Source organism: Motacilla alba, chromosome 8 (assembly GCF_015832195.1).
Source record: "Motacilla alba alba isolate MOTALB_02 chromosome 8, Motacilla_alba_V1.0_pri, whole genome shotgun sequence".
Classification (NCBI taxonomy): domain Eukaryota; kingdom Metazoa; phylum Chordata; class Aves; order Passeriformes; family Motacillidae; genus Motacilla; species Motacilla alba.
Window position 1 is genome coordinate 21868412 of NC_052023.1, and position 21384 is coordinate 21889795.

General features: G+C 37.6%; 1 protein-coding gene across 5 annotated transcripts in view; it reads right to left on the bottom strand.

Moving 5' to 3' along the window:
- The window catches only part of NEK7 (NIMA related kinase 7), a 68191-nt gene that overhangs the window by 30993 nt on the left and 15814 nt on the right, over positions 1-21384 (bottom strand). For all 5 annotated transcript variants that reach the window (XR_005257752.1, XM_038144021.1, XM_038144022.1 and 2 more), the window contains 3 exons: positions 21038-21178; positions 11427-11489; positions 10751-10861 (listed from right to left, as the gene is read on the bottom strand). Coding sequence is in view for 4 of the 5 variants with exons in the window: in XM_038144022.1 (XP_037999950.1) it covers positions 10751-10861; positions 11427-11489; positions 21038-21178 (315 nt within the window). In the remaining variant the exon portion in view is untranslated. The remainder of the gene's footprint in view (positions 1-10750; positions 10862-11426; positions 11490-21037; positions 21179-21384) is intronic.

Genomic DNA, 21384 nt, shown 5'->3' on the forward strand with positions numbered 1-21384 from the left:
ACATTAAAAAAACATGATCCTGTCTGAGGTGAAAGAAATCTGAAACTAGCTGAAACTGGGCAAAAAGGGAGCTGCCTGTACACGTGCATTAAAAATTTGGGCAGTGCTGCAAGCCAGTGCTTTGTCAGGTAAACAGAACACCAGGCATGCTTTGGCAGCAGGCTGGCTCCCTGAAACAATTATTTCTTTCAAAAGCCATATCCCATGAAACTTCCATCTCCATCTGAGAATGGAACCACAAGAAACTACTTTGAAGAGTCACCACAATGTCAGTACATTGTGGACAAAACTGCAATTCAGTCATTTAATACAACTGGACATTTTGGTGGTCATAAATTTGCTAATCAAATGCCTTAAAGAGCTTTAAGGCAGGCAGGCTGTATCACCAGTTCATGTATTTATCCCTTTTACAGAATGACTAAGCAGTTTCATCGTGGAAAAACAGAACTCTCCTGGTTCTCTCATGGATTGCTAAAAGAAAAATTAAATATTCTCCAAATGTTTCCATAATAATGAAATTAAACATAACTGCCCTGCACCTAAACAGCAAATGCCATTCAGTTTCTTGACAAACAAAACAAAGGACAGATGCAGAAAAATATCTGAAGTCAACATAAAGGCAGGAAGTTATACAATACTGAGATTCTAAAGATGATCCTTTAAAAGGTTGAACTCCACAAGTAAAAGTGACAGCAGTTAGCAGTTAGTCCTACCTAGGCTTAAAAGGCCAAATTCAGACAACACATACAGCAAACTCACAGGACTATGTCTGGATTTTCTAAGAAAACTAAGATTTCCTGCAGATGAGTAGAGAGAGTGAACACAGATGATTTCCACACAACTAGAAATTCAGATATGACTGCCTACATCTCAATAACCACGCTTGGACAAAATTTAGCATTCAGTTCTGATCTTGGCGTATTGGAGGATTTTAAGGTGTGATTTAGTCTGGTTTAGGTCTCACTGAAAAGAGAACAAATAGGAATAAATAAGAAAAAAGACAACACAGTGAGTGTTTAAGAAGCTGACTGGAGTAAAGAAAGCTGGATGTTTATTAATTTCTCTTGCAGAGAGTTGATAAATTGATCATCTAAACAATTTTGCAGAGTCATTATTGAAGAAAAGAAAAGAACTGTGGAACTGTCAAACAAGCCCACAAGAACATATATCTGAATTTTTCCCTGCACATGCTATAGCCTAGAGCTGTTTTTGAAAGACAGTATTTGGAAGAAAAGTAAAATGGGAATGATGATTTCGCTACTTTAAACAGATTCCTTCCTTTCTTTCATGATTCCATCATAATCTTCATCACATCTTTTTGTTCTCATGACTTTACTTACAGCTTACAAAAATATAAACCATGGAAGGTTTTATACTTTACTGTATAAACTTGTAACACCGTGATTCAATGACCAGATACTAGTAGGAAGAAATCTGACCTGCATCAAGAGCAAAGAGATGCAAAATGATTACACAGAACTTCTGAGGAACACAATAAAGCTCTTGACCACTTCTGACTGTGTTTCTTTGAGAGCTTTTTCTAATATGGACGAGCAGGAAGAACAAAGAGGAAAGAGGAGGTCAGGCAGCCATAACAGGAAATTATGGAAACAAGCACGAGTTCTCACTCTGAACACAACAGAAACAAACCACAACAGGCAAGGGCATGCAGGGTTAGCAAGACAGGCCAGGGAAGATGGGTGGCAACATCCCAATGTTCTGGAGACTCATGAATCCAGAGAGGAAGTCTGTACCTAGGTCTTGCTTTCTATTTTAAATAGAAATAGAATAGAATAGAAATAGAATTCTACATAATTCTAGTAGCAACACAGCACCCCAGGAGTTTTGTCTGGTTCTGGTCTTTGATTAATTCAGCTGCCCATCTGTTTAGACCACGGCAAGTTTTCTGCCATTTTTCTTTGCTTTCTATGCAGAACAAAAATAGAACTTCCCACCACATCCTGATTCATTCATTCAGTTTGATATACAGTGTCATCAAATTTGCCTACATTTCAAGAGTAGCAGCTGTCTCTTACTTGTAAAAAGAGAACAAATACCAAAAAAACCCACCCAAACTATTTTTCATCTATCAACTGAACATACAAAAAGCAGCAAGTATTCAGCCAATAAAGCGGCGAAAATAAAAATATTTACCTGGTTTGTTTTCCAACTTTTTTTAACAGTTGTTTGTATCCCCTTCCCCTCTTACTGAAGATGCCATACATTTATTTTTTACCCTTTCAGAAATCATAAAAGAAGAGTTTAAAAAAATTAAATCTCCTTTAATAGTCATCTTAGTATAGAGTAAACTTTATTTTATCAAGAGCAACAAAAGACTAAGATACTGTACAAAAATTAACACACAAAATAATGGTACCAATAGAAGTACCTGTTAGCATCAGATGGACAAGTCAGTAGAATTAAACTGTGGTCTTTCCTTTAAAAAAAAAGAAAACAAAACCCCAGAAGAATGCTGTGGGGACACAACAGAACTGAGACAGAAGCATCTTCTCAAGCAGAATCATATTTCAGACAAAAAAAAAAAAAAAAAAAAAAAAAAAAAAGACATTGACTTAAAAGAAATTATAAGCCTTGTAAAAAAATGCAAGGAAAATTTTTCATGTATTCCATTTTAGTATATATTCTTTCATGCTAATATCAAACTTAGTAAGACTTCTGGTTCAACTCATATTCCTTAGAAAGCTCTGGACAAAGTCACTTTACATAAATGTATTTTTAGCCAACTTTCTTTGCAAGGATTCATTTCATTTTTCCTTATTGAGCAGCCCACCTACAGTCCCTCTGTTCCATCTAACATTTTTGCTGATGCAAAAGAGCAAGGACAGAGTGTTCAGAAATAGAGATCACCTACTGAAATCCAATATACTTGCAGAACCACTAATATAAAATTTCCAATACTGCATCATTTTCCTTGTCTCTGCTGTTACTGCTGAGTGGGGCTTCTTAAAACACACAGCCACATATGTAAATTCAACAGTATTTGTTTACATGCATCTCTCTCCCAAAAAATCCCCTTGGGAAAACTGGTACAGCCTGAAGAGGTGAAACTTCTGCTTGAATCATTAACTCTACTTCCTAATAAAAAACATGACACAGTAAATACAGAGGTTATCATCTTAACTTTTTTTTTTCTTTCCTCTACAAACAAGGCAGACAGATTTGAAATCTCTATTCTGAGCAAGTTATCCACCTAGTGCAAACACTGACAGTGCAAATTTTTCAAATGCAACTCTGTGAAAAATGAAAATTAGTCCCCAAGTATTCTTTGCAGGTTATTTCAAACAATAAAAGTATCCAGAACTATTATGCAATAAAATCTTCCAACTCTCCCTGCTCTTTAAAGGCTCACAGACAATTTTAGAACCAGTGGGAAAAGGTGGAGATGAGATCTCCAAAGCCTATTGGAACAGCCTGTGTAAGTTAAATGAAGTTTGCTGTCACGTTAACTTTTCATAGCTGACTGACATCATTATTTTCCTGTGTGTACAGCCAGAACTTCCACAACAGCTTCAGGTGTGATGTCTGTGAAGGCAACTGACCACAAGACAAAACACTGTTGATTGTCTAATTATTTTAGCAGAAAACCTGCCCGCTTATTCTTATTATTCCAGCAGCAGACACACACAATGGCTGACTCACAGCAAAACTAACAAGGCTGCCTGGCAATTACCCAGCCCAATTATCCCACTGATTATAAACCGGGGGACCAGCCAGCTCTCATTCTGCCAGTACATGTATGTAACACACACAAGGTAAACTGCTGCTGCTGCTCTCACTGTGGTCACTTGTGCTGACAGCAATGGTGACAGTGGAGCACCTGTCAGACACCTCGGTGACACACATGGATGGAGGAAAAGCTTACCAGAAGCAGCTCTACCACCCTGCCAGGGCTCTGTGCCTTCAATTTTTCTTTTAAGACTTCACAGCTCCATCCACAGAGAAGCCACTTCCTTTCACAACACCCCACCCTGCTTTTTTACCTGCTACACAGCTAACATAGACACACAAAGGTGAATAGGATGAACTATTTTTTAATTACAGGAGGTTAAAAAAATTTTAAAAGAAAAAGAAAAGGGTTTTAGCAGCCTCAAAAAAGGTTAGTGGCAAAAATTAGCTTGACTGGTTCAAAGCCCCAGGTTCCTCCCTTAGGAAAAGGCACATAAAAATAGTTTAGCTTTGATCTGTAATTAGCACACTCTGTGTTACACTATCCCATTATATTAAAGGCTTCTTCAAGCTACACTATCTTTTGAAGCTTTTTTCAAAAATGAGTAAGGAAAAAGCTAAGGTAAAGGTGATACAGAAAGCAAAAAATAAACCACTGAGGAAAAAATATTTTGAAGCTTTTAACATATATCAATGATGTAACTTCAGCAAAGTGCCAAACTGTTCTATATTATAAAATATAACCATATGCTCAATAAAAATACTTTGTGTGAGGAGGTTTGGCATGGGGGTGGTGGTACTGGGGTTTTTTGTTCTTTAAATTCAATCTAGCAGTCATGGAAAGAAAGAAAAAAAAGCACGAGAGACACGGATACTGCTGAAAGCCAAAAGAACCAGATTCCATGTTTAAAAATCTGCAATTATGGATCAAGATAAATCAGTATCGTGAAAAGAAACAAATTACACAAACATGCACAAAAGACTACTTTAAAAATACTTTTCCCAAAACCATTATGTCAATTATTTGGATATAAATATATGTATAAGGAAAATCTCAGAATTAGAGCCACCATAATTTCTCCCCCTTGAGAGTGTGTGCATGCAATTTTCAGTTCTGTTTTCTTTATGTTAGAAGACCCTTTACTCATTCATTCATGACACTCAGCTAATGAGCAGTTTGAAAATGTCTCTAGGCTTTGTTTATTGTGCACTATTCATAACCTATTATTAAATATAAGTTTCAGGGAGGGATACAGTTTCCTAGTATGCATTGTTGGAATATCAAATTAATAAAATATCTTCACAAATGGCCTTAGAAATGATGAGGTAGTAATATCCCCATTTTACAGATTAGAAAGTGGGCCAAGAATAGAGATCAAAAGTGTTAATTAATTCTGGCACCAATTTAAGCACCTCCTTCTCAACATACATAGCTTTACGAAACAGTCCATCTTCAAAGCACAGTTTCCCCTCAGAATGAAGCTGTGAATGCTCAATACTTCTACTAATCAAGACCCAGAGTTTTACCTTGAATGTCAGAAATACAAAATAAGCAATTAGAATTATCCCCAAAAAGCAATGGTTGAAGTGGTTTATTCAGTATCCCTTAGGGAAAAAGCAAGTAAGGACAGCCTTTGGAAAAACCTTGAATTGTACTAATCACAAAACCTTTGTCTTCCAAATTCCCTGCCTAGTAAACGACCACTGCAGCAAAGAAGGCAGCACAGCTGCAACCATTTCTACACAGAGTAGCTGCACCCTTAACAGAGTGACATCCCATCCTGTTCCCAGCCAGTCTGACTGAGCCCATCCAGGCTCTCTCCCTGCAGACAGTCCGTTTGTCTGTCTCAAGGATCCCTGCCCCGTCTGTTCCATTCTCTGACAACACCACATCAGTTCTTCTCCAACCTCCCTGTCCCCATGTCCAGTATTGGAAATCCCATTTCACAATTTCCCAATACACCACTTTTATTCTCTTACACTCCTCAGTCTCTACTCCCAGTGGTACAAATTCCCTGTCTGCCTTCTCCCAAACCCTGCCAGCCACCCAGCACAGGTGTGCTTGTCCTCCTTCTTCCCAAGCAGAGCCTCTCTCTGCACCTAAGGATCACTCAGCTACTTGTCCCAGCCTACTCCTCTGTCTGCCTTGTCTTCTGTCTTCTCCACATTCATCCCAAATTATTCCCTTTCCCAGGCTGTTAGAAAGAATAAATACCCTCCAGACACAGGAAAGCTTCAGCCCATCCACAGCATCTAGAAAAAGCTATTTCTGGCAATGCCACTTCAGTCACCCGTCCTGCTCCAGGTCCAAGCACTGACAGTCACTCAGGTCGTGTCAGCACCGACAGACACAGCAGGTTCACACAGCTCTACACGTACAGGAATTCTCCACTTCTGGAATTATGCTCCAGCAATTTCTCTTAAGCACATATGTTAGAAGAATTGCAATTTAGGTAAATTTTCACAGCCATTACTGTAAGAAAAATCCCCTGAGTTTTACATCTGTTTCAAGGCACAAAGGAACTTAAAATATTTCAGATTCAATGGCTGCAAGAAATTATAATGAAGTATTGGCATGCAACATTTTAGTAGAAAATTGCTATATTTTGACAAACTGAAAACATTCTCACACAACTAAATATTTGGCAATCCTAGGAGCAAGCAGTTAGTCCTGCTGGACATGTGTGTGCATGGAACAAAACAGCTTCTGCTACACTGCCATTCAAAATACACAGGAAACATCATTTTTCCCACCAGCTTTCCAAACAGGAACACCAACTATCTCCTACAACTGCTCAAGTTTTAGATCAATGTTCTGGATAATAAAAAGACAGATAACCAAATAATAGCCCTCAATTAATAGCTGAAGGTTTCCCAAAATCCTGGAAAGGGCATGCAAAATTTAACACCTGGTCTGCTAAATTCTGACACTGAACCTCTTCCCCACACAGAGGCTTCCCCTAACTTCATACTCCCAAAAATCTTGCAAATATCACAGCAAAAGAAAATTACTGCTAATGCAATTAAACCGTCAAACTACAGCTACCATGTACTAGTAACACTTTCAGGAAAATCCTGCTTTCTGCAAAAGCATCTCTGCATTTCTAGCACATTCTCAGGACAGCAATCCACCAGGAAACAGTTGGGGAAAAAAAAAAAAAAAAACAAAAAACAAGTGACACTTCTCCATTCCCAGCAACACAACCAGCCTCACTGCAGAGAGAATGGGCAATTATGGGCTCTGAGGCTCCCGGGGCAGCTGGCCCTTCCACAGGTAAGCTAGCCAACCTCAGAGTGCTGCAAAGAAGTCTCAAACTCCAGAGCTAATATACTTTGGCATGGGAAGCAGGGGCTGCATTCCAGACCATGTGGAGAGGAGAAACTGCCTGATGCAGTTTCATACAGTGAAGCCCAAAATATCCACCACTAGTGAAACATTGAAATTAGAATCGATGAGATTTCAAACAAGTCTGAACAGCGCTCCAGCTCCTGCAAGGAACAATTCAGAGCTGCATCAGCTACTTGAAAGAAGTGACTACACCTGCATTTGGACTATCCTAAAAAAACCAAGTTCAAGGACAAAGAATTCACTGGTCCTAGCTGTAGAAACTGGAGATATCAATAGAAATTTTATACTGATGTTTTAAAATATTTGTTATTTTACCCAGCTAATTATACTATGTTTATTTAAAGTTGAAAAAATACACACAGAAAGTGCTGTCTGAGGAGTGGCTGAAGTGCCTAGCTGATATTTTGTAGAACTCAAGTTATTTTCCATCTGTCTTAAGAAGGCTGCACACATATTTTCAACTTTTCAGATGAAAGCTTTTATGCTTGTTTCCAAAACATGATTAACTTCCACAAGATCTGTATGACATATTCAGTTTAAAGTTTTCAATCTTTTTCAGTGCACTAAGGTTATTTGCCAGAAAAACCTAAAACCTAAAAATAACTTCAGAAATTAAATAGACTTTGAAGTTTACTGCTGAGTTTAAAAAACTCCAAGATTTTAGTGCCTTGATAACATTCCTTCTTGCAAGCCTAGTAATTTTATATTTAACTTTAAATAATATGCTAATTATTCTGCACAACAATTCAAGTTCTCTTGTTCCAACATCTTCAGGACAGACTTTATGAACTAGCTCTTTTTACTAACTATTAAAATGTATTTTCTTCATTCAATTAGCAGATTCTTCTTTATTTGTGGCAATTTCTATATCCAATATATCAACTGCTGCTTGAAAACAAGAAAACAAACTAAAAGACCCACAGAAAATTTTCACTTTGTCACTGTGGCAGAGGAGAACCACGACTAGCAAGAAAAGGGACCAAGCCTCAATATCACTGCACTGCAGAAGGAGGTTGTATTATGAGGTAACACCAGTTCTCATGAACTACCCTGAACCTTGGCAGGCACGCACTATCACATGTTCTGCAGTGGAGACCACAGACAAACAACAGACCATTAGCAACTGGGACTCAGCACAACAGTTAATAATGATTTACTTGCAATATTTTGGAGGTAATAGTATCCAGCCATCTAATTCACTGGCAGAAAAAAATCAAGAGTTTTTCCTTCTTTCACCATGCCCACAGAAGGGTTACACAGTGCTGAAGTACTGCGGTGCAAAACCAACAGAGAGTCAAACAAACATTTCCCCCTCGCTGATGTTTCCCTCTCAGTTTTACTGACATGCCAATATGCCACATTCAAGAATTCTAACAGGCCATTAAAAGCCGTACAGTAAGAAATCCTCAATTTTGAACTCTCTTGCTTTTGAGAATGGAGGCTATATTGAAACATCTCCCTGTGACAGAAACAATTAAAAAAATAATGAAGGTAAAGTGGATTAAATCTGTGTATGTACATACATAAACACAGCGGCAGAGAGAACACGAAATACCTCTGCTTTCATTATGTGAGATGTAAATGCCAATGCACAGCTGCTTTTTTTTTTGGACATACAGCAGATTCTATGAATTCTATTAGAATACATCTGAATGCACCAAGCGATTTTCCTCAGTTGCCTACTCAATGGGGACAAAGAGAGCATTATCCGCAGGTGACAAGAGGGACCATATGAAAGCTGGGGCAGTAAGGATGTCGTTCATTAAAGGAAGAACTAAAGAATTCATTAAGGTGCTCTGTGAGGCAGGCAGCCTTGTAAGTATTCTCTGATGTGCCAATAATGTCATAACAAATACCTAAGTAAACTAATTAAGTAGTTCTCCCTCACATTAACATTGGTTTTAGTGTCATTCAAGCTGTGGTCATTTAGAATTTCAGAAACATCCTTGATGCCCTCTACAAATCACACAAGCCTGGTACCCAAACACTGTTCTGAGGGTGTCTCGACATTCTCCAACAACTTCGAGCAACATTCCAGCAAGAACACTGGAAACCAAAGCAGTTTATTTGTCTTGATAACACAACATAGTTATTTGCCTTAATAGTGTGACAGGCAGCCACTCTTCTAGGAAGATTCTATACTACTACATATCATTCATTTTCCAGGCAATTTTTAAAATACATTTTTAAGACTGGTGAGTCCCACATTTAAACTCATATTGTCAAAGCAATCTACCAAATCATTTCCTCCACCAGCAGCATGAAGACAGTGCATTGTGACACCTCATACATATTTAATAATAGCCTGATAGGCTGTCATTAACATCAAACAGCAATCTAAGTTTGCTACATTAAACATGATCCCTGTGTTAAGAGGACAATCACAAAGTGCCTCCAAGATCGAGCCTGTAAGAAATACCCACCGACTTGAACAAGGTGTAATGAGGCCAACTGCACTGAAAAAGCCACACATTGGATTTAAAATTAAATAATAAAAAAAAGCAAGGGAAAAAAGAAAAAGCTTCAGTGGGTCATAAGACCAGACATGCCATAAGGCAATCTGTCACAGAGTACTCATATTAGTAACTGTTGTGTCAAAACTGAACATTCAAAAGAAAAGACAAACCTTCCTTTATGTTTTATGAAATGTAAGCCCACAGAATTAATAATTCATGAGATGAAGAAAAATATCACATTTGGCTATAAATATTAACAGACGCTGTCAACCTGCTTAGAACTAAATTTTGACTGTTCTACCTCACAATTATCAATTTAGAAAGGAATATTCTTCAAAAGCTAAAAAAAAAATCAGAATGAAAGTCATTAATGAAGAAATTAACATTCTCTATTCATGTAGGTCCCAAGCAAAACAGCCCAACTGTGTTCTGTGCCTGGTGCTGCTGAGTGAACACTAATTGACTGGCATTGTTTGTGCCCACAGTAGTGTTGTGCTATGTTGACAGCAATAATGCTGGTGTGCACACAAGGAAAAATGCTAAAAGGACACACTAGACCCAAGATACAGTGGAAAAAGGGAAGGGAACAAGAGGAAGTAGTTGTCAAATGACAAAGAAACATGAAAAAAGCCAGTTAAAACTTCACAGAAGTTTTAGAATGCAGAATTTTATACAATGAGTCTTGGATAAATTTTACTGATTAGCTAAACAGGCAATTTAAATATTACAAAAAAAACCAATTAACCCACAATGCACAACCACATATCAGTAAACTACCTTCAGTGATCTCAAAGAAATATGAAATATATTTTCAGCAGTTCAAGATCTAGAAGACACTTCTGCTGTATGGCCACAGTTCTCTGCTTTCACTGCTATTATTGAGAATAGAATATTGGAACAGAAAACACAATTGTGCCAAAATACCCAGAATGCCATTAAAATGGATCGTTCTAAATGATGACAGTGCTTTTCCTTACAGGCTTTTTTTTCTTCTCCCCAGTGCTAGTATAACTTCAGTCTACTTATGGCCCCATCTGCACTTACATTCTGAGCAAGTGTTAAAAATACTTACATAAGCATCAATATTGGCATATACTAAATAAAAAATAAATTTAAAAAAACAGACTAAACACCTTACTTTTCTCTACAGATCCTGACGTGTTCACTGCATTTCACCCAGTGATGATCACACAGAATGAAAAGCCGAAGCTGAACTAATGTTCAGCTCTTTATTTTCTTAAAAAAAGGTAATCCCTACCTTTATCATTCTAGAGAGATCTCCAGCATCTGCTAATTCCAACACTATGTTCAGTTCATTGTCTTCAATGAATGAGGCATAATATTTAATTACGTTTGGATGATTCAGTTGCTAAGAAAGCAAAATAGTAATTCACATTTTAGTGTAGAGCACACCACATGTTTTAAGACAAACATAAGAAACATTCTTATTTAGGCAAACAACACAACCCCTAAAATCTATTTCACTATGATACAAATTAGAAGAAGTATAAACTGATAAGAAGCATTTACAAATACTTTGCAAGAACAAGATGGCATTTTAGGATCTACATGGTAACTGACACTGCAGTTTTAGAGGAATTTCGCTTCAATGTATATATCCAATAGCATGCTAAACTTATCTGGAACAGCAAAGTCAATTTCTAAAGCAGATAGAAAAATCAATTTTTGAAGTCAGGATTTTACTGTACAAAGGACACAATATTTCAATTTTGGCAAAAACTTTTACTAGAAGTGTTACTCATTACAGATTTACTTCTCAATATTAACTTCTAAAGTAATAAAGATCACAAAATTCTTCAAAGTGAGGCATTTAAAAACTCTACACAAAAAACAGTGGACACCTCAATTATGTCTATGAAAAACATACCACATTTTTTGATGATGGCTGCACATTTTCTAAACAAATCTTTTACCTTAAGAAGGTCTATTTCTTTGATGCAGTCAGCACGGGCTTTGGCATCCATTAAGTCAAATATCTGTGCACAAGAGATAAAACATTTTTTATTAAGTGATAAAAACATAGTAAATTGAGTAATCATTATCATGATTCCATAGCATCCATAAAGCAATCTGAATTATGCATTTCATGGCAAGATGTAATATTACAGTAAGAAATACTTCTAATGCTCTGATGCACTGATTTAGTGCTGTGGCCATTCTTTCAGCCCTCTCATAGGAAACAAGTCCATTTTAAGTACAAGCTTTCCAATGACTTAAATGCATATCTGCATATCTGTCCTAACACACAGCAATAATTTAGCACACCTTATACATGCTTCAAATCTCAGGCTCCTATCCCATTCTGCCACACCTTTTTCACAAACTGATTCCTTGGTACTGAGCACACCTTTTTTCCCCTTAGTCTTGCTACAGTCTTCCATTTGAATTCTAAATAATGCATATTATTTTACTCTCAGGATCAGAGCTTCATTGTCACCTCCAACTCCTTCCTTCTCATTTCCTTCCCTTCAGCCAGCAAATAAGTGACTTGGGTTATGCTATCTGTTTATTAGAGCCCTTTTTTCTAAGCCCTTATCTATCACCTTGATTTTTGGAGGCTTTTATAGTTAGATATCTCTGCTCTTTGTTTTTCCCTCCACCTCACACCTACTCCAAATTATTTTGCAATGTGTCTCATTTTTGCCTTCTCCAGTTAGCCTAGAGAATTAGAATTACTCTTTGCTAATTTCAATTTTTGTTTGAAGTACTTCTTCCTGCCATTAGAGTCTTTGTCCAAATTCTACACATCTATATTTAATGTAATGTCTATTTTCACTCCCTTTTTCACCACCTCTGGGTTTTCACTTCACTAATGTGCACCACCATATACTATTTCCCTTAAAAATTACCAAAATGCTACTTCCTCTAAGAATTCTTACTCTCTCATTTGTGATTACTTTCTGAATTTAACAAAACAAAACAAAAAAAATCTCCAACTTTTGTGGTCTGCATATTATATTTGAACTATCCAGAAGAATCCAGAAACCATCACCACAACATTTACAAAATTACCTTTTCCAGTTAGAACTTCTAATGCATATCATGTTTCTAGATAGATAGTCACCAAGGAAAGATGTATTATGTCCTGTGAAGATCACAGGTATCAGTTCCAAAAGCTCAACAGCTGACATCTTCTATTTAATATCTTGCCACTAACTCCAGAAACAGAAATATGGATTAACAGCAGAGTCAGTACTGAATGTCTGCAAAGAGGTCATCTCAAACAGACTGCCTGACTGTTCACACCAATCACACCTTCCTTCCCTCTCCCCAAAGAAGTTCACACACATCAGGGTGTCTGCACATGATTTGCTGAACCTCGCCTTCATTTTCTACACCACTCTGCACAGTGAGTTTGTCATTCCTTTAATCAACTGAAAGCAGAAGTCTGGAAACCTCATGGATGGAGCACAGGCCTCACAGAGCACACATGTGCCCTTGACTAACCACTACTTCACACATCCCATCTTCTGTCCTCAGAGCTGGCATCAGAAAGAACCTGTACTGGATACCAGACTCACTTTTGGAAAAAGGGGAAAAAATTTAAAAAATAAATCAAATACCAGACTTGCAAATAGTATGAAAAGGGGTAGAAGTGAAGAAAGAAGAAAACAAAACTACTGAACAAGAAAGAAAGGGAATAAGCCACTACACAATTACTTGTATGCTAATGCCAGGATGATGGGAAATAAACAGAGTTAAAAGCAGTTATTCAAGCAGGAGACTGGGGGGGACCTAACAAACACAGCAAGTTAAATCACAAGATAGGAATGCTAACACTAAGAAATAAAGCAATTTCAGATGTAGTAGAAGAAAAGAATACTATATGTGAAATTACAGGTACAAGTATTAAAAGATAAGTAACACTGATGAAAACAGAAAAGAGCTTATGAGTTCCAGTTGGACACTTAGTGAAGGAGAGGAAATAGCCTGAATCTGTTATAGATCTGCACTTGGAATGAAAAAGCCTTGCTCTTTAATAATTCTAACAACAGATTAGAATGCTAGGGTTTGGTACAGTCATGAGGGAGTCTAATGATTTTCCTAGGAAACATTTTAGAAAATCCTAAATATTACAGGTAGCACATTAACTGAGAAAATACCGAGAATGCATGAAATCAAATATTTTTCCTTATAATCTGAGAGGCCAGAAAATGGAAAAATTTATACAGCATCTCCCAAAAACAACCAATGAAACTCTACCAGGAAGCAAGGGAAAAAAGGGAACAGGCACAAGGGAGCATCTCGAGGCTTCAATTTTTCCTGAGTTCTAGACAACAGTGAGATAAGATCTTTCCTTATAAACGATACAGAGATTCAACTCCAAACACCCTGGAAAATCTAATCAAAACTGGGGACAGAATTCCAGACTAAAAACTGTGCACAAACTATCTCCTTGTAAGATTCGGAAAATGATCAGAAACACAGTTTCAAGATTCAAACCAAATGAGCTTCATTGTGTGACAAAACAGGGCAGCTTGCACCTGGTCATGTGTGTTCCAATATGCCAAGAGGCATGTTCATTTACCTATTCCAGGAACAATTCCCTACACACCTAAACAAACAGGTTTTCCAAGGAAAGTTTTTTTACAAGCTATGCCTCTACTGGGAACATAAATCAGTACATCTCATAGAGCAATAACAAAACAACAAAAATAAAACCCTAGACCCAGGCCTGTGAAAAATCTAGAATTGAGGCATAGGAAAGAAAGACAAAATTTTGTTTGTGTATTCTGGATAGTATTCCCAGTACTTCTAATTTGTTATTAAACAGCATGGAATATACTAAACCAAGCAGCTGCTCTCCCCAAAGGACAGACTTAAGTTTTATAAACATGACTCTCTCTACTTGTGTTGCACTTCATAAGCATCTTTGCAAATTTGTCACAGCTTCAGGTAAACTGAGTCGTTCAGAAATTACCTAAATTAAATATAGGAAGGCAGTAAAAATAAGTCTTATCTGATCCATACAACCACAAATACAGACAATCTTAGGATTTACTGTTTAGCATTCTTGTGGTTCCCAGATTTTGATCCAGATCTAACCCCAGAAGACTATAAATAGCATTTCCCAAAAATCTAGAATTTCAGTTTCACAGACATTAACTTCCTCCAAAGATCTGTAAAAAAAAACCAACCAAAAAAGGTGAAAATATCATTCAATCCATGGCCTCTGAAGAATCTCTGAATGACACCAGATGCAAAAAGCTTTCAGAGATTTTCTCTCTGAATAGATGATCTTTTATTTTGCCAAACTGCTGCAGTTCAGACCAGAGGATGCCAGTGTAACAAGCAGCTCACACAAGGAGGTTACTGTAAACACAAGGAAAAAACCTCCGTGTTCCTCACCAGCAGATGACTCAACACTGAAGAACATCTTACCCTGAGAAATGGAAGTGGCAATGAAAGACTTGAAGAACATCCTCTCAAGTGCATGTCAGAACTGCAGAGGGCACCCGGCAGCACTCTGAGGGCTGTTCAGCTGCCCTTTGCCCGTTGTTTGCTGCAGACTGACCACAGGGTAACACTGTGGAAGGATGGCAGTATTTCCAATATGATTGGAACACTTTATAGCTTTGCACGCAGATTAATTCCACCTTCAGCTCCTATGACTCAGCAAGCCCAGCTGAAAGGTCAGCCTATGCTCAGCATGACACACACAACTTTCTCACACACACAACTTCCACTGCTCAGACAGTAGCCCCACAGCCATCAGCAGGCCACAGGTGTCACCCACCCCAGACACACACTGCCCAAGGACTTAGAACCTTTTGTCCAGCCTTCCCTGGGACTGCACTCATCTTCTGAGCTTAGTTTTAGCTGCAGCAGCACATGCCCTGCAGCTGAGCAACTTAACTAAGTCATTACAGTCAAATGACTTGTGTCCAACTCAGTTTCAGACCCAGCTTGGCTCTGTGCAACTGCATGGCCTGAAGGAAATTACAGCAGAGACAACCGAAGTCTAAAACAACTTGGGATTTTTGTATAGGCTTGAACAATAAGCTTTTGGATCAACACAAACTGACTGCTTGAAATCACCCAGTAAAGTCTCCCATAAAGATGCTACCAGCATCCTCCTCCCAGCAGAGCTCGGGTCACTGATGATGCTCCACACATCAGTAATTGGAAACTAGCAGTGATTGGACAACAAGTCTTATCATCACTGTAACTGGCTAGCAATAAAAGCTGCTGTATTTAGATTAGACTGCTAGGGTATTCATCAGACTAACAATAATTCCAATTCTTGACTCCACTTATGAGGTCAGGATCATAGTGTAACTCAGTTTGGACGTAAGCTTCTCTAGTCAGCACCAATTCCACTCAGCACAAACTGCACAGTATAATATACTCTTATTTAAACTTTTAATTCTTTCCTCCCAATTTCTATTTTCAAGGACTATAATAAGATCGACATTTCTAAAAATGAATTACGATTGTTTAAAAAAAACTAGTAAGCAGCAAACAATAGAGTAAATATTTTTATGATGTGGCAGTTTTCATAAAGAGTGTAATCAAAAAGTCTAATAATGGTAAGCTCTTTACCTCAGTCATCAATTACTGTGAAACTCCTTAAAACATTAAGGCAAATACAGCTCAAGAGATTTAAAGGAGCATTTTAAAAGCCCTTAGCAGTTTTTTTCCCACTTAGCAAGCACACTGAGTGAAATAAACCTTTTTAGCTCTCAGTTTTTCATCTCATCCTGCAATCATCTGTGTACAAAGGGAGAGTAGAAGGACAAAGATATATTGATAGTTATCACACTTCTGTGTGCTATGCAATTATGGGATCTCTGGTAACTGCACTCTATCTCTTCTCCAGTACCTTCATGTGAGCATAGATTATAGGCTTTTTCTTTCAGCATTCCAGAAATGTCAGTTGTAAGTACTGTCAAGAGATACTGGTATTTTTAGAATACTTTGTAAGCTGTTATAAGCTTCAGAGCGGGAACTGTTCCTATGCAGATGTGTAAACTAAACAAAGGAGTTGCAATACTTGAGTTTAACTTCCTGAGTGAAGTCCTTATATACACATCCCCAGAAAGCTATGGGCACAGCAAAAAGGTTTAGAACCACATGGAACCACCTTCATGGAGAACATCAAGGCCTAGCTTCTAAGTCCAGACTGTATCTGATCAATTACTAGCTACCAACCAAATCAATCATCTGAAGTGAAGTGCCAAGTTGGCAATCTACCTGATTTCACTTGCTCTAGACCATCACTTTTCCAGATTTTCCTTTTCAGCACTGAAAAGCATAAATTTAAATTATAAGCCTATGTCTATTCTATTCAAAATTCTGTACACAATAAAACCAGCAAAAAGCATTTCTAAACCAAATCACAAGCATGACTGCTGTATCATAAACCTTCAGAGAAGTAAGCAAAATAAAGACCCGAATGCACAGAAATATTAAGAGATACAATACTGAACAGCAACAAGCATTAGAGTATTTTGCCACCACAGCACTGCTGTGCTGAGACAACAGTGCTTCATAAAGTGTGAAATTACAAGTGCTTTTCTAAGATTAATTAACTGTAATTCAGGCCTGAAGTAGCAATCCACTGACAATGTACAATGAATAATGAATGTACATCCTAGATAAAAGGATTCATTGTCTGAATCTCTAACATGGGGCCTCCAATTTTGGAATGAAAGGAAAAGAAAGATGGAACAATGTAAGGCAGAAATGCAATTAATCTGAAATTTTGTTGAAATATGCAGCTTTACATACTTGAAATTTTGAGTAGCTAAGGTTTCCTTAAAAAAATAGCTCCTGAAGTGAACTCATCCAGCCTTACGGTCACTGACTTAGCTATTTACTACTCTTTTGCCATTTAAAGATGATTTGTCACCAGTAATCACTTAATTTGCCCTTGGAGTGGTCCTTGCTCAGAACACTGCACTGTACCCCAGGTGCTCTGAGGCAGGGGTTACCCAGAGCTGCAGGAGCAGAGAGGCACTGCTGCTTCCTCAGGCATCATCTGCAGCATAGTTTGGATCTGAGACTTAGCATCTGTTAAGAAACTTACCTAGAAACTTTTCAATTTATACTGCAAGAGTCATAGCTTACTCGGGGCTGATCTTTTCTGATGTTTCTTTAACTCAAAATAAAGCTTAGACATTTGTAAAAGTTCAGCAGTGAAGATATGACTTTAGTTCTGTTTTATTTAGGTAATATTTTAACAGCATCTCAGAAACATAGTTCCATGCTGGAAAAAGAGAGAACCTAATTATTACCTTCCTAATTACAAAAACATAAATCAAACACGGGAGAATGAAGCACAGAGAGTACAACAGGAAGAAAAGACCCAACATACCATGTTGTGAATTCTGCTGGTTAAGTTACTATTAAAAAAGCTGAAAGAGTTCTTATTGTGCTACATACCCTAATAAAAACCAAATCAAGAATACTACTTCTTTCTGTCATCTGGACTCAGCAGCAACTACAAATTCAGGAAGAGTGGTTTCTGTCACCATCTGCTTGTCCTTTCTCCCACAGCATCTTACTGCCACTTGCTTCTGCTCACATTTTATTTCACAAACATATATTTTGTACACATTAATATAACATTTATCAATATTGTACATATTTCAGCCAAATAAAATTTTGTAAGCGAAAAATAAACATTCTTGTTGGAAAGCTTCATAAGAACCCAAAACTGGCAATCCTTTTGGAACAAATAAAGGCCTGAGATCCTGCAACTCCAAGAGAGGATAACTGAAGGATTCTAAGTCCCATAAGCCCTTGACAGCAGAGACACACATGGGGTACCATTACCAAATACACAAAGGAAACAGGTACACACCTAACCCAGCCAGGAAAACGAAATGGGGAGGGGATGGCACAGACGCTACTTGCAAGACTGGAGAGGAAGGAGGGCATGTAAAATGCGAGAGGACGTGAAATGAGAATGGGCAGATAGTGGAAAAGTAGAAGTTCACATCTCAGTTATGTTACTTAACACACTGTAGAGCATTTAGAGACACTGTCTTAATGTAGAGAGTGAAATCCATGCACAGGTGTAAAACAGAGAGAATAAAGCCCCTCTCTCATAAGTGAAAGAAGCATTTCTCCTGCTTTGTCCATGCTGAGCTTCCATTAAAAAGGTACCAGAAAAAAGAGTATTTCAATTTCAAAAAAAAACCATGACTGAAATCAAAAGGAAGCAGCACTATCATAGAGCAGACCCATTTTTCAGCTCTTCTGAAAAGTAATTACCTCTCAATAGAAGACATCTGTGAAAATAAATTTTATAGTGAAACTAAGTATTATGACTATATTTACCAAAAGTATTTCTAGGCAATCTTAGGAAAGGTCACAGGGGCACAGTAACAATTTAGATGGTCTTCTGTCCAAAAAGAACAGCTTTAGACATCAACTATGCAAGCTGGAATGGCTGTGCCAAACACCCTGTGCTGCCACCAGCCTTCTGAGCCATCATTATATGCTTAGGAATTTTTTTCCCTTCCAGGTTAAGCAAGTCTCACTTCCCATTCAAACAGCAGTGTCCTACACACATCCAGCCTCCAGAAGGAACATGACTTTACACAGAACACAGCCCCTCCTCATGTGCCCTAGGTAATAACTTCTACTGGAAAACCAACAACCTATGTTGGACACTTAAAGACAATTGGAACCCCATCACAATAAAGCCATTTGGGAAAGGCACAACTTCTTAACACTATTTCCTACCAACAACCAAGAATATTCTTAGAAAATCATTAAAGGATTAAATAAAAATTAAGTAAAAAAGCTTTTCTGCTGTAGAAACCATCACCTCCATAAGGACAGCATGATGTTATCTTCAGACATCGAAAAAGCCTTCTGTCAAATTGGGAAGTCTGCTGTGAGAATACAGCTACACATACTGACTTTTGAAATGCTGTTAGGAGTACACATGCTAAAATGCCTCTGCATTCTTAATGCAAGCACTGTTATAAAAATTTCATGGTTGGACTTTTATGACTTTCTTCAAGTACCCAGGCATTCCACATCCACCTTAATTGACATGCATTTCAAGTCACATTTGACCTTTTTGGTTTCTCACACGCTGAAAATGAAGGAAGAATTAGCCTAATGTTTTAAGACTGTTGATCAAAGTTCTTAGAATACATTTCAGCTTTTGAAGTAGTATATATCTGGCAGATTTCCCAGAAGGGGGAACCAAGTCTCCTTTTTTATGACTGCCAGGACTAGCCCTGCCTCCTGGTGCTGCAGCACACAGGAAATCACAGAAAGGAACATCAAGTCAAGATATGACAGAGAAATTTACAGTGCATGCATTTAACTCAGCAAAACCAAAACTATTAAAATGCAGAAACTCTAGAAAACAATCTACAGAATATGACACATATTATCTTGCAGTCTATAAAGGTAAAAATATCCTTTCAGATCTGATGGCAGTACTCCTTCAAGTATTATACTAAACTTACTTCAAGATCAAAAGTGAAATGCCAATTTCAGTTTTGATTTCAAAATTAAACACATTGTCAGAGAACTTCCCTAGTAAATCCAGAGGGTAATGGTCTTACAACTAACATCTCTGAGCAGCTCCAAACAAAAAGAGAGAATGGAAATGAGACTGAATAGCGGCATAGCTCCAGCTGTCTTTTGCCTGTGTGACAGTGGAAATGGTTCAGTCTGAAAAGCTGTTTCCATTTAAACTACTGCTTTTGATTTAAACATTTTAAAAATTGCTAATTGCTAAGACAACGTATCTGAACAAATAATTGGTCCATCTCCTACGTTAAAATTTACAAGGGCCGGGCTCAATGTTTCTTGGCCACAGTAACTTAATTAGCCTGCTGCTCTTCCATCTTCTGTTACAACTGCTGTTTCACTACTGGCTAAACCATGAACCTTGGAAACAGTCAGGCTCCTCAAGAAAAAATTTTGACCAATGCAATTCACTTAGATCCACAGTGCACTTGCATTTAATTGCCATGTAGAGTCCCACACACAGATGTATTATGCATGAAGATGATCATATGAACTGAGCTGTATCCCAAAATCTGAAGGGAACTCTGAGCAACAGATTCAAGCACAGTTTTGGTTTGTATTTGTCTCAGGTAGTTTTCAGTCTCTTGAAGCAGTAACTCCCCTCCTTTTCACTATTACAATTTTCATTACATACAGACCTTATTTGATTTATGCACTTTTGAAGCATGGCTACTTAACTGAAAGATTACAGATGTTTATTCAATAAAAAATGCATGGATTTTCATAGCATATTTTCACATTAGACACCACTAAATATTCATATTATTTCTAGATTCCAAGCGTTGGTTAGGAAATACAGCTCATTTTTACACGTTATCTTTTTCAGCAACTCTGGACTTTACTTTCAATTTCAAAACACTGGTTTGTGGAATACTATATAAAGTCATGTATGAATTTTCAAAGTTCTTAATTCCCTGCTATCTCTAAGCATTTAAAAATTCCTTAAAATCACATCAGAATGCCACATGCCTTTCAAATTTAACTGTACCAATCCTTTTAATATTTATACAAAAATCATCCTTACCTGAACCTTCTTCAGAGCCACTGGTACCCCATCCAGCAGGCAGGTTGCTCTGTAAACTTCACTGAACTGCCCGCGGCCAATCTTCTTCTCTATTCGGAAATTGGCAAGGGTATTGTAGCCCATGTCAGGTCGTAAGGCTTTCTAGAATCAAAGATATTGCAAAGAAAGTTTGCATTTAAGACTTAAATCAGTAAGACTAATCATGCCAGTGTAAAGATACATATGAAAGAAGATGGTTTAAACTATTAAAATTCCTTCATTCCAATGCATTAAAATCAAAACTCTTCTGGACTAATCACAAGATCCTCTAAAGAAAACATTCACTGTACCATTTGTGGAGTGAGAAT